The sequence below is a fragment of the Tachypleus tridentatus genome, chromosome 1 (assembly GCF_004210375.1).
Source record: "Tachypleus tridentatus isolate NWPU-2018 chromosome 1, ASM421037v1, whole genome shotgun sequence".
In the NCBI taxonomy this organism is placed as follows: Eukaryota; Metazoa; Arthropoda; class Merostomata; order Xiphosura; family Limulidae; genus Tachypleus; species Tachypleus tridentatus.
In genome coordinates this window covers 12,335,745-12,355,246 of record NC_134825.1, presented here as the reverse complement: position 1 = coordinate 12,355,246, position 19,502 = coordinate 12,335,745, and the positions used below count along the sequence as shown (strand labels likewise).

Sequence of the window (19,502 nt, the reverse complement as noted above, 5' to 3'; positions counted from 1 at the left end):
ATCTGGGATTCTTTGGAATATTTTTTTTCAAGAAATGGATACAGTTAATATGTTTCAGAAATTTAATATTTTCTATTGCATTGCTGTTAACTTTCAACCATACAGGTCACAGGTCAAAGGCTGTGTCATCACCCGTGTTGACTTGCATTCAAAATTTTAATGAACTATTTTTTATGAATTTGTCACTAAGTTTAATATCAAACTGTGGATTATAATTCAAATGTTTATGTTAATTTAAAAGTAATTAATAAAAACAACCTAAACATCAGTTTTTCTGTCACATGATATGTTGAGTGCAGAACTGGTTCAAATTAGATACTTGTGATGTCAAAATACAAAGTTTATAGTTTTATACAAATTAGGAACTCATTAATATTGGAAAGCTAGAATATAAAATAAGAACCTCTTGTATTTTCTGTTTGCTGAGATATTGCCCATGTACTGAATTAAATATTGAGACCCAAATTGCCTCTTTCCATTTTTGGAAACAGTCCCTAATATTACACTTGCATCTGAATATGACGTGAATAACCATTTGAATGCTCAGAATGTCCCCAAGTGGTTTACTCAGTTGTTTTCAAATATTACATCATCTCTTTCTTTTGAGACAAATCATTGTGCTGGTAAGTTGAGTCTTCAGCATATTTAAAATTTCATATTTTTGCAGACCCAAGTATAGCTTAGTTACTAAACTTCATATTTTTGCAGACCCAAGTATAGCTTAGTTACTAAACTTGATGGAATTATTTGGTATTTCTATAGTAATTTATAATTTTTTGATTATTCAAATGTACATATAAAACTTAAAATTATTTCATTTTATGTCTTTCATGTGCAAACATTCCATAGGCTTAGCAACCTTCGACAAACAACAACCAAGTGCAAAGGTCGTAACTAGAAGAAATGTTTGCTTTACTTCACTGTTTTATGCTTTTAAAAAAATAAGTTTAAAAACGTATTTGTAAAAAGTAATAATGTATTTACATATGTAATGTATTATTACTGAAATGTGACTGTATTTTACAAAACACTAGGGCACTAAAACACAACCAAGACAGGCCACATGCACTACATCATTGTTACTTGTGTGATATTACCCTGCAATGGTTGAAAGGTCAATGTAATAAAAATTATAAATATACATAAATGTATTATGTTATGACATTTAGGCTATTTAGATATTTGTGTTTTTGAGTTATAATCTGCAGTCATTCTAGGAAAAAAAACAAAATTTATATTTATTTCCTAATTTTTTATATTGGCTAAGAAATAGGTCAAACCTATCAAATACATACAGATATTCTAATTCAATAGTGAAAATGAGACAAAATATGAAGATCTTCTTTCTTAAAAAACATTGATACTTATCTGGAAGTTATACATACTTCACATGTGAAATTTGAAACTTTCCTGATGCATAAAAGTTTTTTTAGTCTTAAAATGAAAATTACTCTGCAAGTTGGATAGTAAACTTTCTGGAAAAAAAAATAGAAGAAAATCTTTAATTAAAAATTGTAATACTTAATTTAAAAACCTGGTAGTGTTTACCACTAACATGCAAAATTTTGTAATCATATGTGTATATTATCAAAAACATAGTAGAATTACTCTTGTAGATACTTTTGTAGTTACAAGCTGGGTGGATTTTACTCAACCTATAATGGAAAATTAATGTGTCAGTCACATGCAGTAGCTTAATCTGAACTGTGATGGTTTTAAAGCTGAGTTTAAGTCATTGTTTTCAGTCTTTGTTATGAATAAATCAGATGTAATAAAGTGTATTACGTGTGCGAGTACTTGTTCATGAAGTTACAGAATTAGATCTTGAACTTATTATTAGTGAAACAGACTTGAACTGATATACCAAATAAAGATCTATATGATTTGTGCATCTTTGCAACCACTTATTCCGATTTCCATTTCTATGACACATGTGCTGTAATGTAATTTGTCATGTACTCGTGGTAAAACTGACACACTTTAACTATTCTTTTACATACTTTGATTAACTGTTTTGTACTTCATTTATTACCAAAATTTATAGAGTATTTCTAGAACTTCAAAGATAAGTTTTTATTTGTATTTAATGCTTTTAATCACAAAATTGATGACAAATATGTAATTCTTGAAAAGGTTGAACTGAATATACTCCAGCAAAGCTACAGATCCCTTGCCAGACAGATGAATCTTATCTTCAACAAACGACTTTGTTACGTCATGCTGGAACAGTTCCTCATGAAATACTGTTGGAGTGCTGTGGGAATGATTATCATTTCTTTACCAGTTTTAACTGGTAATCAGCAGCAAGAAAATGGTAATATGTTAAAACATAGAAAGTTTGATACAATTGGTATTATTGTTATTATTCTGACTGTTAATTACAGTGTTAAAAATACTCAAACTATTTTGTATTGAAACTAGAAGAATCAAAATAATGCCAATTCTGTTAAAAAATGGTATTATTTTATAATCTTGACTGATCTTTTGTACAGCTTGTATGTAAATTTTTTAAATTTATGAGTATTTTGTTATTCTAATAGAGATAGAGAGAAGGATTGTTTTTTTTTCAAATTTTATTTGTATTTTAATATGAAATTGCTTTTCCATTCTAAATTACTGGTACAATTTACCATGCATTTGTTGAAGTCAGGTTAGTCTGTACAAGTCATTGAAATGTACCTTACGTGAGTATCTTGGAAACAATGAAATAACGCCTTCAGAAAATGCTGCATGTGTTTGTTCTTGTCTTAATAAATATATATATTAATAAAATTTATTAATTAACAACATTGTACATTATATTGTTGGCAAAACATTTTAATCAACTTTATACCTTATACCTAAATACATGTACTTCCAGTCACATGTTTATTTGTAATTTAAAGACAAAATTACAGAACCCCTTAACATATTATTATTATTAGCCTATTATAAATTCAGTAGCTTTCACATTTTATTTTGAAACATAGTGTGCAGTTCTGCTGATTTAATGCTGTTCTGTTAACAGTGTTCATAGGCCTTTTTATAAAATAGTATTCAAGTATAACTTCCTATATCAATTTCATTTTTAAGGGAAAGCAAAGAGCCATTTAACTCATTTAGGCTATTTCATTTTCTTTTACTAACACAGCCCGAACAAAATTTTTTTTTTAACTTGTGTATTGACCTCTAAGTTCCTAAGGCACTCAACTAATCTCCTAATTTTGCAAAATAAAGGTAAGCTACTCCAGAGGCTGAACACCTTATTAGAAAAGTAACACTACCTTAACTGTATTTGTTTTAAGAGTTTTTATATTTAAACTTGTTTATTTGATCTTCTGACCTGTAAATTGTTTTATCAAAAAATTCTTGTATTTATGAACTTTACAATCATGTTTACTCACAGTCTGTTCAGTACAATTTGTGAAGTGAATAAACATGTCTTTCTACTGTTACTGCTCTTTTGTGACATTAGAATGAATTAGAGTCCATACCAAGTATTTTGTCCAGCAATTGTCTTCAAGGGTCAGCATACTCTATTTCCTATGCATGGCTGAGACTCACACTTTGACTTACCATTGTTTGGGATATTGTTTTCTGGATTCACTTGGATTTTGGATTCACTCCTCCCTATTTGGGGGTTGGACCCTGACACTTCCGTGCATATTTCCTTGGCACAATTTTCTTGCCTTTGCCTGACATTAACCTTTCATTCATACAATTTTTGTCTGAGGCTGTCCATCACTTTCCTAAGAGGTTTTTGGCAGATGTCCATTCCCTCCTCTTCTCTACATTGTTATACTTGTCCTATTCAGCCTTTTCTCTCCAAACTTGGCTTCTTTGTTGTTGGCACCTCTCCTTTTACTTCTTTGGGTGATTTATGCATGTCTTTTTTTTTTTTATGACAAATGGTTTTTGGTAGTCTACCCAACTTTTAATATTGAGAGTGAAATCTGTCTGTTTGCATACTTACCTCTGGCCTCTCACTTATTGCTACCTTTCCCTGCTTCTGTTCCTGTGTTTTGGCTCCTTTCTCATGTCTCAAGCCTTCATGAGGTATTATTGGTCACTACTAACCTGCATGCTGTCAATGATGTAGGTGACTGTCATGTTAGATTAAGTTCTTCAGGTCTTATTAGAAGGATTCTCCCTTTGTTTTCCTTCAACACCATTTCTATTTCTCCAGTATCCTGTTATTATCTTTACTTCATCCACAGGCTGTGTACAGGTTTGGCTTCCCCTTTTTGTTGGCCTTGGCCATTTACAGTTTTTGTCTGGTGGACAAAGTCTTCACTCAACTTCAATTGCATGGACTTCATTTTTATCTTTATAAGGACGACTGCCTGCTTTCAGTTTTTTCACTTTCAGCCTTTGTCATCAACATGCAGAATTAATAAAACTTCATCAGAAATCCTCTAGATTGCCCATTGTTATTTCCTCCTTCCTTACAGACCAATTTTACCTGGTGGCAAGATGGGCAACATGATGACCAATGTCCCTCTTCTTTCTACACAACCAGAGGTGCATCTGTTTATGGACACTTCTCTGTTGGACTGGGGTTGTATTGAAATGCCCAAGGGATCTTGAGCCAATGGTCGTAAGTTTCTACATTGAGTTTTGAATGGCTAAACAGTGCTAATCTGTGATGACGACAAAATTATATATGTAAAAAATGGCTGCTATTGGTAGAGAAAGCACTATGTAGAGGAGCAAACAACGTTTTGACCTTCTTTGGTCATCATCAGGTTCACAAAGAAAGATAGAGGTAACTAACCAATAGCTGACCACATGTTTGAAGGTAGTTGTGTAATTGAGTGTAGGAATGTAGAGGGCATGCTTAGATGTTAGACTGTATTTATTAATATAGGTATAAAGGTGTTCCTTTGTATTGGTTTATTTTGGGCTTGAGTTGTTGTAAAAGTAAGGCTTCTTTAATTTTGCGTTTGTTTATGTTTGTTTCTTTTTTTTAATATTTGGGTGTTTTCTATGGTTATGTTGTGTTTATTTGATATGCAGTGTTCGAAAATGTGTGAAGGTGACTTTTTGTGTTCTTTGAATCTGGTTTCCATTTTTCTACTTGTTTCTCCAATACAGAAGTCATGACAGTTATCACATTGTATTTTATAAATTATGTTGATGTTGTGTTTATCAGTGTAGTTTTTACATAGTATAGACCTTAGTTTTGTGCTGATCCACTCTAACATTTCAACTATTTTATCTCACTTGGCAGTGGGCCATGTGTTGTAATTACTGTGTCCTCACACAGTGGACATGCTGTTTTGGGCCCACAGTCATCACATTTGTTTGCTAACCTGTAAAATTTCAGGTGCTCTCAATCTTGTAGCTGAGCATCTATACCATCCTGACATGATTCATCCTGCATAGTTAGCCTTTGATGATCAGGTTTTCAGGTGGCTGTGCTCTCAGTTGAGTACTCCACATCCATTTGTCACCCATCTGAATACCAAATGCTCCCTGTTTTGAACTCCTGTTCTTCATCCTTTGGGTTTAACCAGTCTTAGTCAGGACTGGACTTCTCATCCACTTTTTCCTCAGGGTCCTTTCCATTATCAAAATCATTGAGTTTCTTTCTGTCATGAACTTGATTTGCAGTTCCAGACAATGCTATGTGTTGTTTGATCAACTCTGTCAACATAGTTGCTCTGCTTTTCAAAATAGATTATTGTGGTCACTCATTGCACTGTATTTTGTGCTGCAGGCCTCTGGACTCTTCAGTGCATTTTGTCCCTCTTTTCTTCTGATGGAGTATGAGAGTCCTTGCCTCCTACAAGTTTTTAATCCCTCGATTGGCAGACTTTGGGAGCCAATCTTCTTGAATGAAACACAATTACAGTCATTTGAGAATAGAGAAGTAGCATTCTGCTGATGCCTTTTCTATGATGGACCTAATGTACTATTCCAGATTTTGCCAGGTGTTAGTTGCAGCACTCCAACGTATATTTTATGTATTGCAGTTTGTTCCTCCAACTGAGAAATATCTTTTGGATGTTGGTTGAAAATGATCCAGCCACATAAATCCTCAAAGGTGTTTGGTTGATATGACCCTCCTGTTGTGGACTGGATGATAAATTCCCAATGCTACCAGGTTTTAGACTGGAGATGCAACCCAAATTGAGTTCTCTCTTCATTTTCCTATTACATGCTGAATGTCAATTCCTAATGGATCTGGTGTTAGTTGAACCTGGATGGACTTGTGAATTCCCACATATGTTAGGCAGGTTTTTTTTTTTTTTATTGTGGACTGGATGAGATATTCCCCATGCTTCCAAGTTTTAGATCAGATTTTAATTCTTTTGAGCTCTCTTTCTTTCCTACCACCTACTAGATATGAGTTCCTGGTGGATTCAGTGCTGGTTGTGTTAGAAATGTGCACATGTGGAGATAGGCTATTGATATGGAAACTAGTCTTCCCTCTCAGTACCTGTTTTTCAGATGAAAGGTAGAGGAGCCTCTTCCTACTATGGAACTGAAATACATTACCAGATGCAGCCAGGTGTTGGTTGAGGTAGAACTCCCTTTTACAGTCTGTTGCACCCTAGCTATTCAACACTTAGAGGATCTATTTATAATGAAATAATTTTGGTGTCCACTTCTGTTTTCACCCTTTCATTTTAGTGACACTACTCAAGGGTGTAATGTTTGTAATTTCTTTCACAAAACACTTGGTCTACCTTTGGACACTTTCTAAAGAAGCATCATTTTCTCACCATCCCTCAACCAGTACAATGTGGGATACTTGTGAAGAGAGGCAAGTTATTGTATCAGAAGCTAACATCTTCCTAAGCTAAAAATGTATATCAGAATAGATACTTACCTCCTCTCACATATCCCACCCATCCTCTCCACTTGTGGTGTATTAGTTGACTTTGTCATGGCTCAATCTCAAAGCCATTAGCAGGTGGGTGTATTATTAGAGAGTGCTAATTGCACGATAGGGGTAGTGTTGCACTCTTATTGGTGGAAGGTTGCTGCATGATCACTTGCATGTCAATATTTAGATAGAAGTGGGGATTGTAAGGCTAGTGCCAATAAAAAATTGTGGGGAAGTAGTGGACAATACTAATGAAGAAAGCTTATTATGAGAGGAGATGGGTATCTGTTTGGAAATACATTTTCAGTTTAGGAAAATGTTAGCTCTACTAATGTGTGTTGTATCAGTTGGATTAAACTGTAGTTGTTTATAAAAGCTATTTAAGAAAACTGTAATGCTACTAAGGGACTTAATGACCAGATTTTTTATATTCATGTTTTGATTAGAAAATCAAATTAATGTATTATTACATACTGTACACAGTATGTCGGTAATATAAAATTGAATAAATTTCTTAACCACTGCAAGATTCTAACAACACCATTGAGAGACTCGTATGTGAAACTTTTGAGAAATAGAAAGATTTGGTGGTATCCATGTTCAGATATTTTGTTCATGTAAACTTGACACTTGGTTTTACAACTTTTAAAGTGAAGTAGCCACATCATGTTGTTAAGAAGTGAACTGGTTAATAATGTTGAAAAATATACATAACGAATCCCTGAATTCTTTTAATATAGTTAAACTTGTAAAAACTGCATGTGTATGGCAATTGTGTTGGTGTGATACTTTAGTCATGTATCACAATAGGAGCAAATGTAACTTAAATTACAGTTTTTATCTATTTACTTAGAAAGAATTGCACTAGAATTTCAATTATACCTTGCTTAATAAATATAATACCTTGCTTGTTATATTCTGTTGCTACTGCTGCATGTTTTTCAATGCCATTGCTCATCAAATCCTTGAGGTTACAACATACATAGGTTTAGTTAAAATGCAACAGATGTAACTCACTCATAAAGCAATGAGACATAAGCTGTAGAATGCTTATTCATGTGGAGAGTAACATTTGATATTAATGTGCTTTTATCATGATGTAGTACTGCACACTTTGTATGTTGCTATTAAACATTAACTAGGAATTCAGTACTTTGCAAGAAGCACAGATAGCCAAGTTGTTTTGCACCATAAAACACCAAACCAACCAACCAACTGACCGACTTTGCAAGTAGTGAACCTTTTTTGTTTGAAATATTGAATGAAGAAGAAGAAACGATTACGTATATTATACGTACATATTTTGTGCTTGTACGTATTACTGTTCTTTGAAACCAGTAACGTAAACAGAATTATAAATTGATGTGCTGTGAAAGAAGGTGCTTAAACGAAAATGTAGTGAAGTAAGCCAAGTTCTCCGATTCTTGTTTTTTTAACTACAACCCATGTAATAGTCTTTAAAATTTCTAATAAATATTTTAATTAATATTAAATTACTTCGAGACTACAGTAGAAAATTTATATCAATTTACTTTGTGGGAGTTTTTATTGAGTAACTGTTAAGACTAAACGAAACTTACATTTGTTTGCCCTCTTGTTGTTTTAAGTTGACATGTTACATGGTAAATGAGTAGCCAAGAATAAAATCTAATTTGCTTAGCTTGTGTAATTATATATGTTGAGGTGTCGATGGTTGGCTGTGCTTTACTTCTTTATATTCAGATTGCACTCCTCTCTTGCTTGTGATGGAAAATTGGTGTGAAAAAAATAAATGAATTAGTAAATTATTAAATAAAATTTAAAAAAATAACATTAAATAGCTGCTGACCAGTTGACCGTCTGCAGTCGGTAGTTTGAAGGTAGGGATGGCATCATTCTATTTGGGTTGCACACTGACTTGTAACCAAAGTAAAAATAGTAATATTAGAGTGATAAATCATTGTTCTATGAGATAGTTATAATCTCAAATTCTTTGTATGACATTTTGCATGTTATTCAAGTCCCATTATGCTATGTTATATTAATGACACTTTTGGAGAAAAAAAACTGAAGGTAGTAGGAACATATCACAGATATCAGATTCTTGAACTATTTGGATACTTTTTATTACCATTGTATTTTTAAGTGAAACACTTGACCTGTTACTACTAGTTGTAGTGTTATGTTTTAACTAACTTACAATTTATTAGTATGTTAGTGGCCTATCAGTTAGAGTACTTGACTTGCAATCTGTGAGTCCTAGGGTAGAAACTATCGCTGAACATTTATCTCGGAACAGCTGGTATGGGTATTAGCACTTACTAATAAAGCAGAGAACAATGTTTCAACCTTCCTAAGGTCACCTGGTAAAATTAATGATGAAATTGACAAAATAAAACAACACTTCATCAACATTAACAAATTTCCTCCAAAAATCATTGAAAAAATTATATGTACACACCTAGACCAACAACACAATCAAGAACAAACAAACCTCAAGATACAACAAACTAAAAACCTTACACTGCTGCATACTATATATTCCTGACATCAGCAAAAAAATAACCAACATTTGGAAAAAGCATAACAAAACACAACATTCAAGTTAACACTAAATTTATTAAAAAACCAGGTACAAAACTAAAGTCCACACTAAGTAAAAACTACACTGACAAACACAACATCATCATAATTTATAAAATATAATGCAACAACTGCCATGACTTTTATATTGCAGAAACAAGTAGAACAATGGAAACCAGATCCATAGAGCAAAAAAATACACCTTCACACGTTTATAAACACTGCAAATAAAATAAACACAACATAACCATAGAAAACACCCAGATATTAAGTAGGGAAACAAATATAAATAAATGCAAAATTTAAGGAGCTCTACTTATATAACAACTGAAACCAAAATTAAACCAATATAAAGGAATACCTTTATACCTATACTAATTAATAACCTAACATCTAACGACAAGGCTCCCTACAATCTCATACCTGTTTATACTCTCATCTCTAAGATGTGCCCAGCTATTTTCAGTTGAAAAATCTGTGTTAACGTGAAGATTACCAAGGAAGATCAAATTGTTGTTCTCTGCTTTATTAGTAAAAGTGTTAAATCCCATATCAGCTGTTCTGAGATACATTTTTACTTCAAGTCTGTTTCTCATCATCAAGTATTTCTGAACATGCTTGCCTTTTTAACCATGGGTACATTATTTGTTGGTAAAGGATAATTGAAGAGCTGTGGCACATGTAGTGCAGCTCGCTCTTGAATAGCTTTTCTCAAAATGCAGGAAACAAAATTAGTAACTCTTATTTTCAAACGAACTCAGTCTGTTACTGATTATTCATAGATACAATTTAAAGGCATTCTATACATCTTTTAATGAAGTCATTGAATGTATTTATTTCATGTATATTTAAAAGATAACTCAGGAAGAAAAGTGCATAGTAATCTGTTCAACTGAAAAAAATTGGAGTGGTATTAAATTGTTTGGCTACTTCATGTCATGATATATATACAGTTATTAATTTCTGTAAATTGACTGTGTATTAAAGATTGAAGATCTTTACTATATCAAGATTACTATACAGTATATTTCTAAAAATTTTATACCTGGACACTTGAACTGTGGCCAAAGCATTATTACATTCTTATTGAAAATCTCAGTTTTGTGGGTTGATTATAGGGAAGTAATAAGATATGGAAAAAAGTATTTTCATGTTTACAGGTGATGGATACAAAGGAGATGATGGAGTCAGTACAAGGACACAGTACATGACAACAGCAAAAAATATCTTGATTGCTGGAGCAGATGCTGTAGAGAGGCTAATGTCCTCCTATAAAGAGGTATTTGTATGTTTGCTGCTGTATAGTTCTTCAAAAACTTAGAAGGTGCATGTAGGTGGCAGCACTGAGGTTAAGAATATTGTAATTTGTTTTTTTTTAAACATAAGTACTTTAGATATTTTTGAGAAAAGTTTCTGAAGTATGATACTGAAATGTATGAAAAAGTATCAGTTGAAAAGTGCAGAATTTGAGAAGTTACTGAGTACTTGGGTACTGACAGATATTGAAATGTATGACAAAAATATAATCTTATAAGGTATGTACACTAACTGTTTTCTAATTTTTCAGCTTTCTTCCTTTGCTGAAGGAATTCCAACTTTTAGTTTGGTATTGGCTGAGAATGACCAGATGACCAGAATGCTGGAATATAGATTTGCAGTTACAATGTTTTGTGGTGACAAGTAACCTACTCGAAGTAAAAATGTATTCTCAAGATGACTGGTATTTTAATTAAAATGAAGGTTAAGCTGATGATGACCTAAGGTCGAAATGTTGTTCTCTATTTTATTTTAATTAAAGTGCTAATACCCACACCAGCCATCTTGAGAATACATAGTTACAATTTTTGTGTTCTATTTCTGCAAAATTAAAATATTACTCTGTATTTTTAGCCATGTGTGCATTTATCAGTGTGATGGTTAGATCCTACTATTTCAGTCATACAGAAAATAGCCAAAAGTTGGTATTTGGTGTTATTAGCTAACTGTCTTTCCTTCAGGTTGTCAGTTCAAAATTAGTGATGTTTAGCACAGATAGTCTTGGAGTAGATTTGTACAGTTATCTGAGAATCAACCACTCAAATGTTCAGTTTGGAATTTGAAGAACTTGTAGTCTAAAGAGCTATATTTTTTTCTGTGTTAACGCTATACTTTTTGTAATGAATTATTTATTTTACTAGATAACTGAGTTGGCAGGATATACATCACGAGTGTCCAAAATGTTCACAGTATTTGAGGAAGTTAGTCGAGGCAAATACCAAAGAACTCTAGCAACATTAAACAAGAGAGATACTAAAAAATCTTTGAAGATAAAAGGACTGACTTTTAAGGATGGAATGCCAGAAGCTAATGGTTTGTTTTCTATGGAATTGATCCATTATCTCCATATACATGTAAAATATATCTCTTTTTATCAGTACATAAGACTATAACTTTCTACAGATTATAGAAAATAGTGTTATTTAAATTTTGTAATTATGGGTACATCTTTATATACACATGAAATGTTGCTTCAAATGCTGGTACATGCGAGAAGTTTGAACAAAACTTTATGTAACACACATACAGGTGTAGATATAATGTTTCTTATTTTGCTAACATATTAAATAGGTAATTTAAGTGTTAAGAACTTGTCTGAAATACAGGTTGTTTGATGAGTACTGTAAATAGAGGGTAAGAGTGCTTTATATGTAAAACACAAGTTACATCCTGTTCAAGTTGATATCAAAGCTAATAGCAATGAGGTTAAATCTTTTTGGCTTGTCTTCAGTGATTACAAAGAGAGAAGGTTTTTTTTTAGTTATCTGTTACAGATCACCAGATTAAACTGGTGATGGTAATGAGAAACTCTAAATGAGGTAAGGAATTCAATTTTTAATGAACTTACAGTTATGAGATTTTATTTTCAGGTTTGTAGACTGGTAAAAGATAATCAAATTGAAAGAAAGAGGTTTTTCAGAAACTGATCAGGATGGGTTAGGAAAGAGATTAGGGAATAATTAGATTTTGGTTCCAAATTTCAGGAAAAAAAAGTTTTGAAAGAGTGAGGCAAGAGTTATCTACTGAGAATACTGATTAAATATGAAATTAGAAAAACAACAACTTAAATGTCCATATAGAAAATCAAAAGAGGGGTGGTTTGAAGTCAACAACCAGGTTGACTCGCAAAGAATGTAAAGGAAAAATTAAAGAAAAATATAAATTTAAGAGCTTTAAATAGACTGAAATTATTGAAAACTTGGAGGATTATGGAAGAGCAAGAGTGAAAACTGAAAATTAGGAATAAAAAAACTATGAGAAAAACGTTGACTAAAAATGTAAAAGAAGTAAGGATTTCTTTCAATACATTAGGGGTAAAAGAATGCTAGGATGGGAGTAAGGCTTTTGATGGATGATACAAAAAAGGTGGGGTCCGGCATGGCCAAGCGTGTTATAGCATGTGACTCGTAATCTGAGGGTCGCGGGTTCACATCCCCATCGTGCCAAACATGTTTGCCCTTTCAGCGGTGGGGGCATTATAATGTTACGGTCAATCCTACTATTTGCTGGTAAAAGAGTAGCTCAAGAGTTGGCAGTGGGTGGTGATGACTAGCTGCCTTCCCTCTAGTCTTACACTGCTAAATTAGGGATGACTAGCACAGATAGCTCTCGAGTAGCTTTATGCAAAATTCAAAAAACAAACAAAAAAAAGGTAATACGTGATGATTATGAGATCACTGGATTCTGAGATTATTTTTGTCCTTCAATTTCTACTAATGAATATTTAGCCCTTAATACATGGGCATCCTTTACTGTGCATGTCAGGAGGTTTCTAGTGTCTTACATTTAAAATTTAATTGAACTACGTTTTGTTTAGGCTATGCCAATTAGTGTAGCATAGAATTGTAGCTAATAATCCACAAAGCAATATTTGAAAAACTTCCAACTTATCCCTAATGTTAGAACTGTGACTTTTGTTCTCTAGTCATCCCCTTTTCTGTAATTTAGTCACAACCCCTCCATTAAGTAAGAAATTTGATTTAAATTAGTCACTATAAAATGATCATCACTCGGACAAAATATAGTGTTTGTATCCTTCAATTTTGTTTGGCTGAAGAACCATCAAATAGAAAACCAGAATCCTCAGGTCATACCCATTTGTCACATCCTCTCTTTTAGAATTTGTTTATAGCTCTTTCTTAAGTTTAATAATATTTATAACTAACAGAAAACCAAGGTTCTCATCTATTAAGTGATGTATTATATTACATTGTTTTCTGAACAGACAATTGTCAGTTTCTCTATTAGTATAAGCTTCATTCTCATGGGAAATATATAGAATAACTCAGATGAATTTGTAATGGCTTTTGTTGCATAGTTAGAAATCCAGAACAATTGTGGTAATTATGAGACATTTTATGCCTTTTGCAAGTTATTATTCTATGTTCTTTGATGCATTATTTAATTAAATAACAAGTATTTAGTGCACTACTTTCATTAATATGAAGAAGTAAAGTGTTGTCCACAGCAAAAGGAAGGTTCAGGTAAGTATTGTATTTCTTGTTTTTCATGTTTAATCTTTATTTATTATTATAAAATCAACTAAAATGTAAGAATAGGTAATCTCTTTAGGCTAGTTAATGTTATATTAGGTAAAATAAATAATAATAAAAAAATTCATGAGTCACACATGGGAGCAGCTTGGAATATCTTGTTGCTAATATAATTCAATAGTATAACATAAGCCTTGTGTTCTCTATGTAATTTACAACTTATAGTGTCAATAATAGTTAGACACAGTCAAAGAGCAATAAAACAATAAAATTTATGTATAAACAGTTGTATATTGTTGAAGTTTAAAGCTGCTTCAGAATGTAGCTTCATGTTACAATTTGAAGTCATTCTGGAAAGAAAGACAGTGTAATTTAGATTTATTTCAATTTGTTTTTTCATGGTTTCAAGGTATGCCAAATTGACCAACTTCATGTAGTTAAGGTTGGGCAAATAACAGATAAAATAACAAGTTTTACTGAAAACAAACAATTGAAATGTATTTAGCAGGTTTTGGAGATTATGCAAATGAAATTTGAGGTTTTTGAAATGAAGGAAAGCATTTTTGATCTTCACATTAAAATCAGTTTGCACATGGACAAGTAATGAAACACTGAATATATTCACAAATAAATCCTTTGATAAATAAATAAAATAAAATAAATAAATAAAAGAAATGTCATGTTTAAAGAATGATACTCCCATGCAGTTGGTACAATTGTATCAAGTTTCATTATTTATGCTAATTGCCTAAGCTAATATCATATAATATTAAATGCTCTTTAATTAGGATAATTTCATAAAACTTAGTAAATTTGTGCTGAAAAGTTGGTTATGAATAATCAGTAATAATTGTACATGCATATGATTCTCTTGAAAACTTGAGCTAGAAACTGTTGATCTAGCTTACTTGGTGTAACCAGTACTTGTGTATCTTTAAGTTAGCTGTGTTTAATCCAATTTACAAAAACTAAAAACAGTTCAATTTTACTCTTAGGTGAAATTGTAGTAAGAATGTTAAACCAATAGCTCACAGGACTTTTTACATATGCATGTGCAAGAATGTTCATTAAATGTGGGTGTGTTTTGTTGAATAACTTTGCAGTGTGCCTTATATTTACATCAAATGAGGCTACTAATTATGGGTTAAAAGCTCTACCAGTGTACCAAATGTGAAAAAAACAAAATTTGTAAAAGTCAAGTATTATTTCCTAAGAAAGTTTTTGTACTTTTGAAGAGAAGAGAAAAAAAAAAGGAAGGAACTTAATGAACATAGTAGATGTTATATATCAGGTATTTCTTAGAGTTACCTTCAAAAATTTGTTATGTGAATTAAAAGTCCAGTAAAGCACATCTACTGAAAACATGTGATAGTTGTTTGGATTGCCACATGTGTTCTGCAGCAGGTTGATTTGGCTGCACAACACACAACCATATGTCTTAATAATAAATTTCTGAACTTCTTTTTGTCACAGACAGTACACATTATATGGTCATATGCATATGTGTATTAAATGGAAATATATAAACATTTTTGTCAAGTCTTATGTACAGATTAGCTGATGTAGTTTCAATTTATAGTCAACTGCTGTACTAATTGGACTCGAATTACATTTCATGTTTGTAGTTATCTTTATTGTAATTATTAAATTCAAACAGGTATAAAACTACTGTAACAGGATTACATCAAATAAACTAAACAGAAAATAAAGGAAATTAAAAACACAAGAACAAACTAGACTTGTTAGTCATTCTGTTTATTATTATTTCATATCTCTGATAATCGCTTGCTGTATTAACTTTGTTATGTTAATGTTTTACTTTGTGTATATTTTTATCATCTCCAAATGAAGCATAGCTCCTTCGATGTTTTCTAGTTTCCACTAGCTCTAGCATAAGGCAATGTTGATTTTTACAATATTTCTTTTTGTGCAATGTATATCAACCAAGCTATTATATCATAATAACATAAAATTTAAGCTTTATCCTTTAGAGCTAACTCATTCTTGTAATTAGTAATGAAAGTATAAAGGAAATACATGTACAGTATAGCATATAAGTGTATTTTAATATAATCGTGTATTGAAACAATTGTTTCAAGTTCAAAACAAAATATTTGCCACTGGTTTTACTTTAGAAACATGATGTTGTACGCACGTCCAAACATATCTGTGACATTGCTCTTTTGTGAGAAATGTGTGTGTGGTGATTTATGTGCAAATGAATTTGTACGTGCACATTGTGCAGTTGCTTAAAGTGAGACGCATTATGAAAAAAAGAAGCAAGAAGATGTCTACTCTAACGTTGCGGATATTTGTATCATGTCAGCATAGTTACCAAATGTATATAAAAGAAATTACACAGCACTGCTATGTTCAAAAGGTGTTTTTTCCTTTATTTTAATTTTTATTTTTCTTTGCTTCATATAAAATCTTTTCAAAATTGTGAGGATCATTGCTTGTATTCTTTTTTTTTTCCACAGTTTTGTGTCCAATAATTTCTGATTTTCCATAACTTATTTTATTACTTTTGGCTGTCATCTTTTCTGTATGCTTCATGAATGATCACAAAAAATTAAAGATTTATTACAATTCTGCTAAATGCATTTTTATAGGCAACACGTTCTGAACATAATTAGATTTATGTACATATTTTTGCATCCATGTATGATAGCATTGATCAAAGGAAAAGGAATACTAAATAAGATTTGTTTAGTTTTAATAATTTTATACATTTATGTACAATAAGTTTACATAAGAACAAAATCATTTTGACAAAGATGTCAGTTTGTGTTTTCTCAGGACGGCTGGAATGGTTATTAACAGTTTAACCTGAAGATGACCTACGATGGTCGAAATGTTGTTCTCTGCTTGTCAGTAAAAGTGTTAATACTCACACCAGCTGTTCTGAAATACATTTTTATTTCAAGTGAGTCTCTCATTATCAAGAAATTTGTGTTTTATTTGCATAAATAGATTTAATGTCAAAAGTACTTTACAGTCTACATATGCCTATAGAATAAAAATTCTATTCTTTAGATTTGTTAGTATGTGAATATAATGTTTTCTTGATTTTTTTTTCACGAGTGAACTGTTTTGAGTAACTTAATTGTGAAAATAAAATTCCAGTTATGAAACACTTATTTTCACCTAATTGAATTGAGCCTAAATATTTTCACATTTCTAGTCTTTTTCTCTGCTGTAAATTTTAAGTAACAGATTTCCTACTCTACAAATGTGCTTTTGTTTGTTTCACATCTGTTTTGTTTTATATTTCCTCTGATATATAACCTATGTATCTCCTAAACGTCTCTTAATATTTATAGAGCTCTGAGTGTACATTTATTATTCAGTTACTGTGTTAGGCTTAAATATAAATTTGTCTATATATTAAATGTTTTTTTTTTTCTATAGGAATAGTCATTGAGAGAGATGATGGTACCCTCAAACTGGAAAATGTCCCCATTATCACTCCCAACTGTGATGTTGTAGTTCCAGATCTCTCGTTTGTTGTAAGTTTTGGATAAAATGTGTTACTTTTAACGTAAGTTCTGTACAACTGCTGCTGCTTTAGCATAATATTCTAAGTAGTTTCAAGATGTACTGGTTGTCAGTATTTCCTAAATTGTGTTTTTATACTACAGTTTGTGTGCTGAGATTAGTAAATGACTAGTGCACAGTATTTTATATTAGAATAACTGTGATGTACCTACAGTTATTTTTTTATCTTACCCTTGAACTTGGACTGAAATTGTCTGTAAGCTGTGAACACAGATTAACTATACACACTCAAACATACACAAATGTAAATGATAATTAGTTGAAAACATTGCTAGTTTTTTTTTCTTACTGCCAATTTAGGTTTTATCAATTAACCCTAATATAAAATATTAGTTATAAACCTGGTTTTGAAAGGGGTTTTTATTTAATATCACGTTATAAATTTTTCAGCTTATTTTTGAAAACAAAGAAAAACATTAACCCCAAGTTTGGTGCTAGCAAAGTTCCAGTAACTTTGTTAGTTTTATATTAAGTAAGTTTAATAATTAGTTATTATTGGTAATAGTTTAGAAAACTAATTAGGGTGTCTGAAGGGTGTAACATAGCTCTGATAGGTATAACATCCATAGCATTATTTAAATGGTTTTGAAGATAAAGTGATGTAGTAATATAATTGTGAAAGTAATGTTAAGTAAATAAGTACTTTATGCTATTTTTAGAAAGAAAGAAAGAGTTGATTTTTTTTTTTATGTGTAAATATTCATTGGTTATTTTTGAAATTGTTTTAAAAGTTTAATCAATAGACATTGTCACATAAATTATGACTTGCATCAACAGTGCCCTCTATAGCAGTAAGTCTGCAGACTTATATTGCTAAAAACCAGTTTTGATACTCACGATGGCTACAGCAGAGGTAACCTACTGTTTAGTTTCATGCTTAACTTCAAACAAAGACACATACAGTTTGGTCTGTGTTATGGGATCTTGGATAATGTTGATATGTGGTCACTTGTTTGATAAATAAAGTAGGCTTAACATGTATTTTTATGTATGGTTTCATTATTGTCACAAATAAATACGGCATGTTACGATATGGTAAAAAAATATTTGATTAGCAAAACAAAAAGAGCTATTGATTTTTTACTATATTTGAGTGAAGAACTATTGATGAGTGTATTTTATTGGGAATTATTTTCACTTCTAGTGATGAATCACAAACAAATTTACACTGGTTCATAATATTATGGTACAGTTTATCCACCAATAAATAGGGAATCCATTAGAATTTTTCTGCCTAACAATATTTTGTAATGATGAACTTGCAAATTTATATGCTGTCTCTGTGTGTCTATATATATAATAACAAAAATGGAGGATTTAAGAATCTCACGAAAAGTGGAAAAACTCTATTGATTGTTAGTTAGTGTTTATTAAAGCAATGTGTATTAACCCTTTCAACAGTGACTTGGTTAATTTGACAGGTCACATGATCTATTTGTACTCATTTAATGTCATTGTAGATTTAATACTTTTAACTTTCAACATAGTGTGTATATCTTCACAAATTTTTGCACTCTTTGAGTTAACATTATAAGTCTCTCATATGCAAAGAAACTTAGCTTTTAGTGAAGTTTTTTAATAAACTAAAATAAAGATTTGTCCATCAATATATTGAGTACTTGTTTTGAATAGTCTGTTTGCAAAGTAATTTTCATGTTAAGATTCATTTCCTTTTTCATCCTTAAAATCTCCTTAATACATTCCAAACATTTTTTTGTCAGTGAAACTTAATATTTTATCTGTTATTTTATCTTTCCTCACTTGAAATGAGATTGATCAATTTGACTGACCTCTTAACTACAAAAAAAAAATCTAAATTACCTTTAGTTTCTTTCTAGAATGTCTTCAAGTTGTCATGTGGGATGACATGTTTATTCTAATTAACTTTAAACTTGTAACAGTATACATCTATTCATAATAACATTTTTTTTTGCCTCTTAAACCACATTTAACTACTATCCATGCCATTATAGAGTTAAGTCACTCGAGGTGTGTGTGGCTTACGTTATACTGTCGAATTATATCGCCCAAGTGCTGCTTGC

General features: G+C 31.4%; 1 protein-coding gene across 1 annotated transcript in view; it reads left to right on the top strand.

Annotated features, from left to right (window-relative positions):
- Nucleotides 1-19,502, top strand: part of LOC143240999 (ATP-binding cassette sub-family D member 1-like) — a 45,499-nt gene that overhangs the window by 10,001 nt on the left and 15,996 nt on the right. Inside the window, exons 2-5 of the mRNA XM_076484432.1 lie at nt 2,134-2,314; nt 10,534-10,652; nt 11,551-11,722; nt 17,314-17,411. Of these exons, the coding sequence (XP_076340547.1) occupies nt 2,134-2,314; nt 10,534-10,652; nt 11,551-11,722; nt 17,314-17,411 (570 nt within the window). The remainder of the gene's footprint in view (nt 1-2,133; nt 2,315-10,533; nt 10,653-11,550; nt 11,723-17,313; nt 17,412-19,502) is intronic.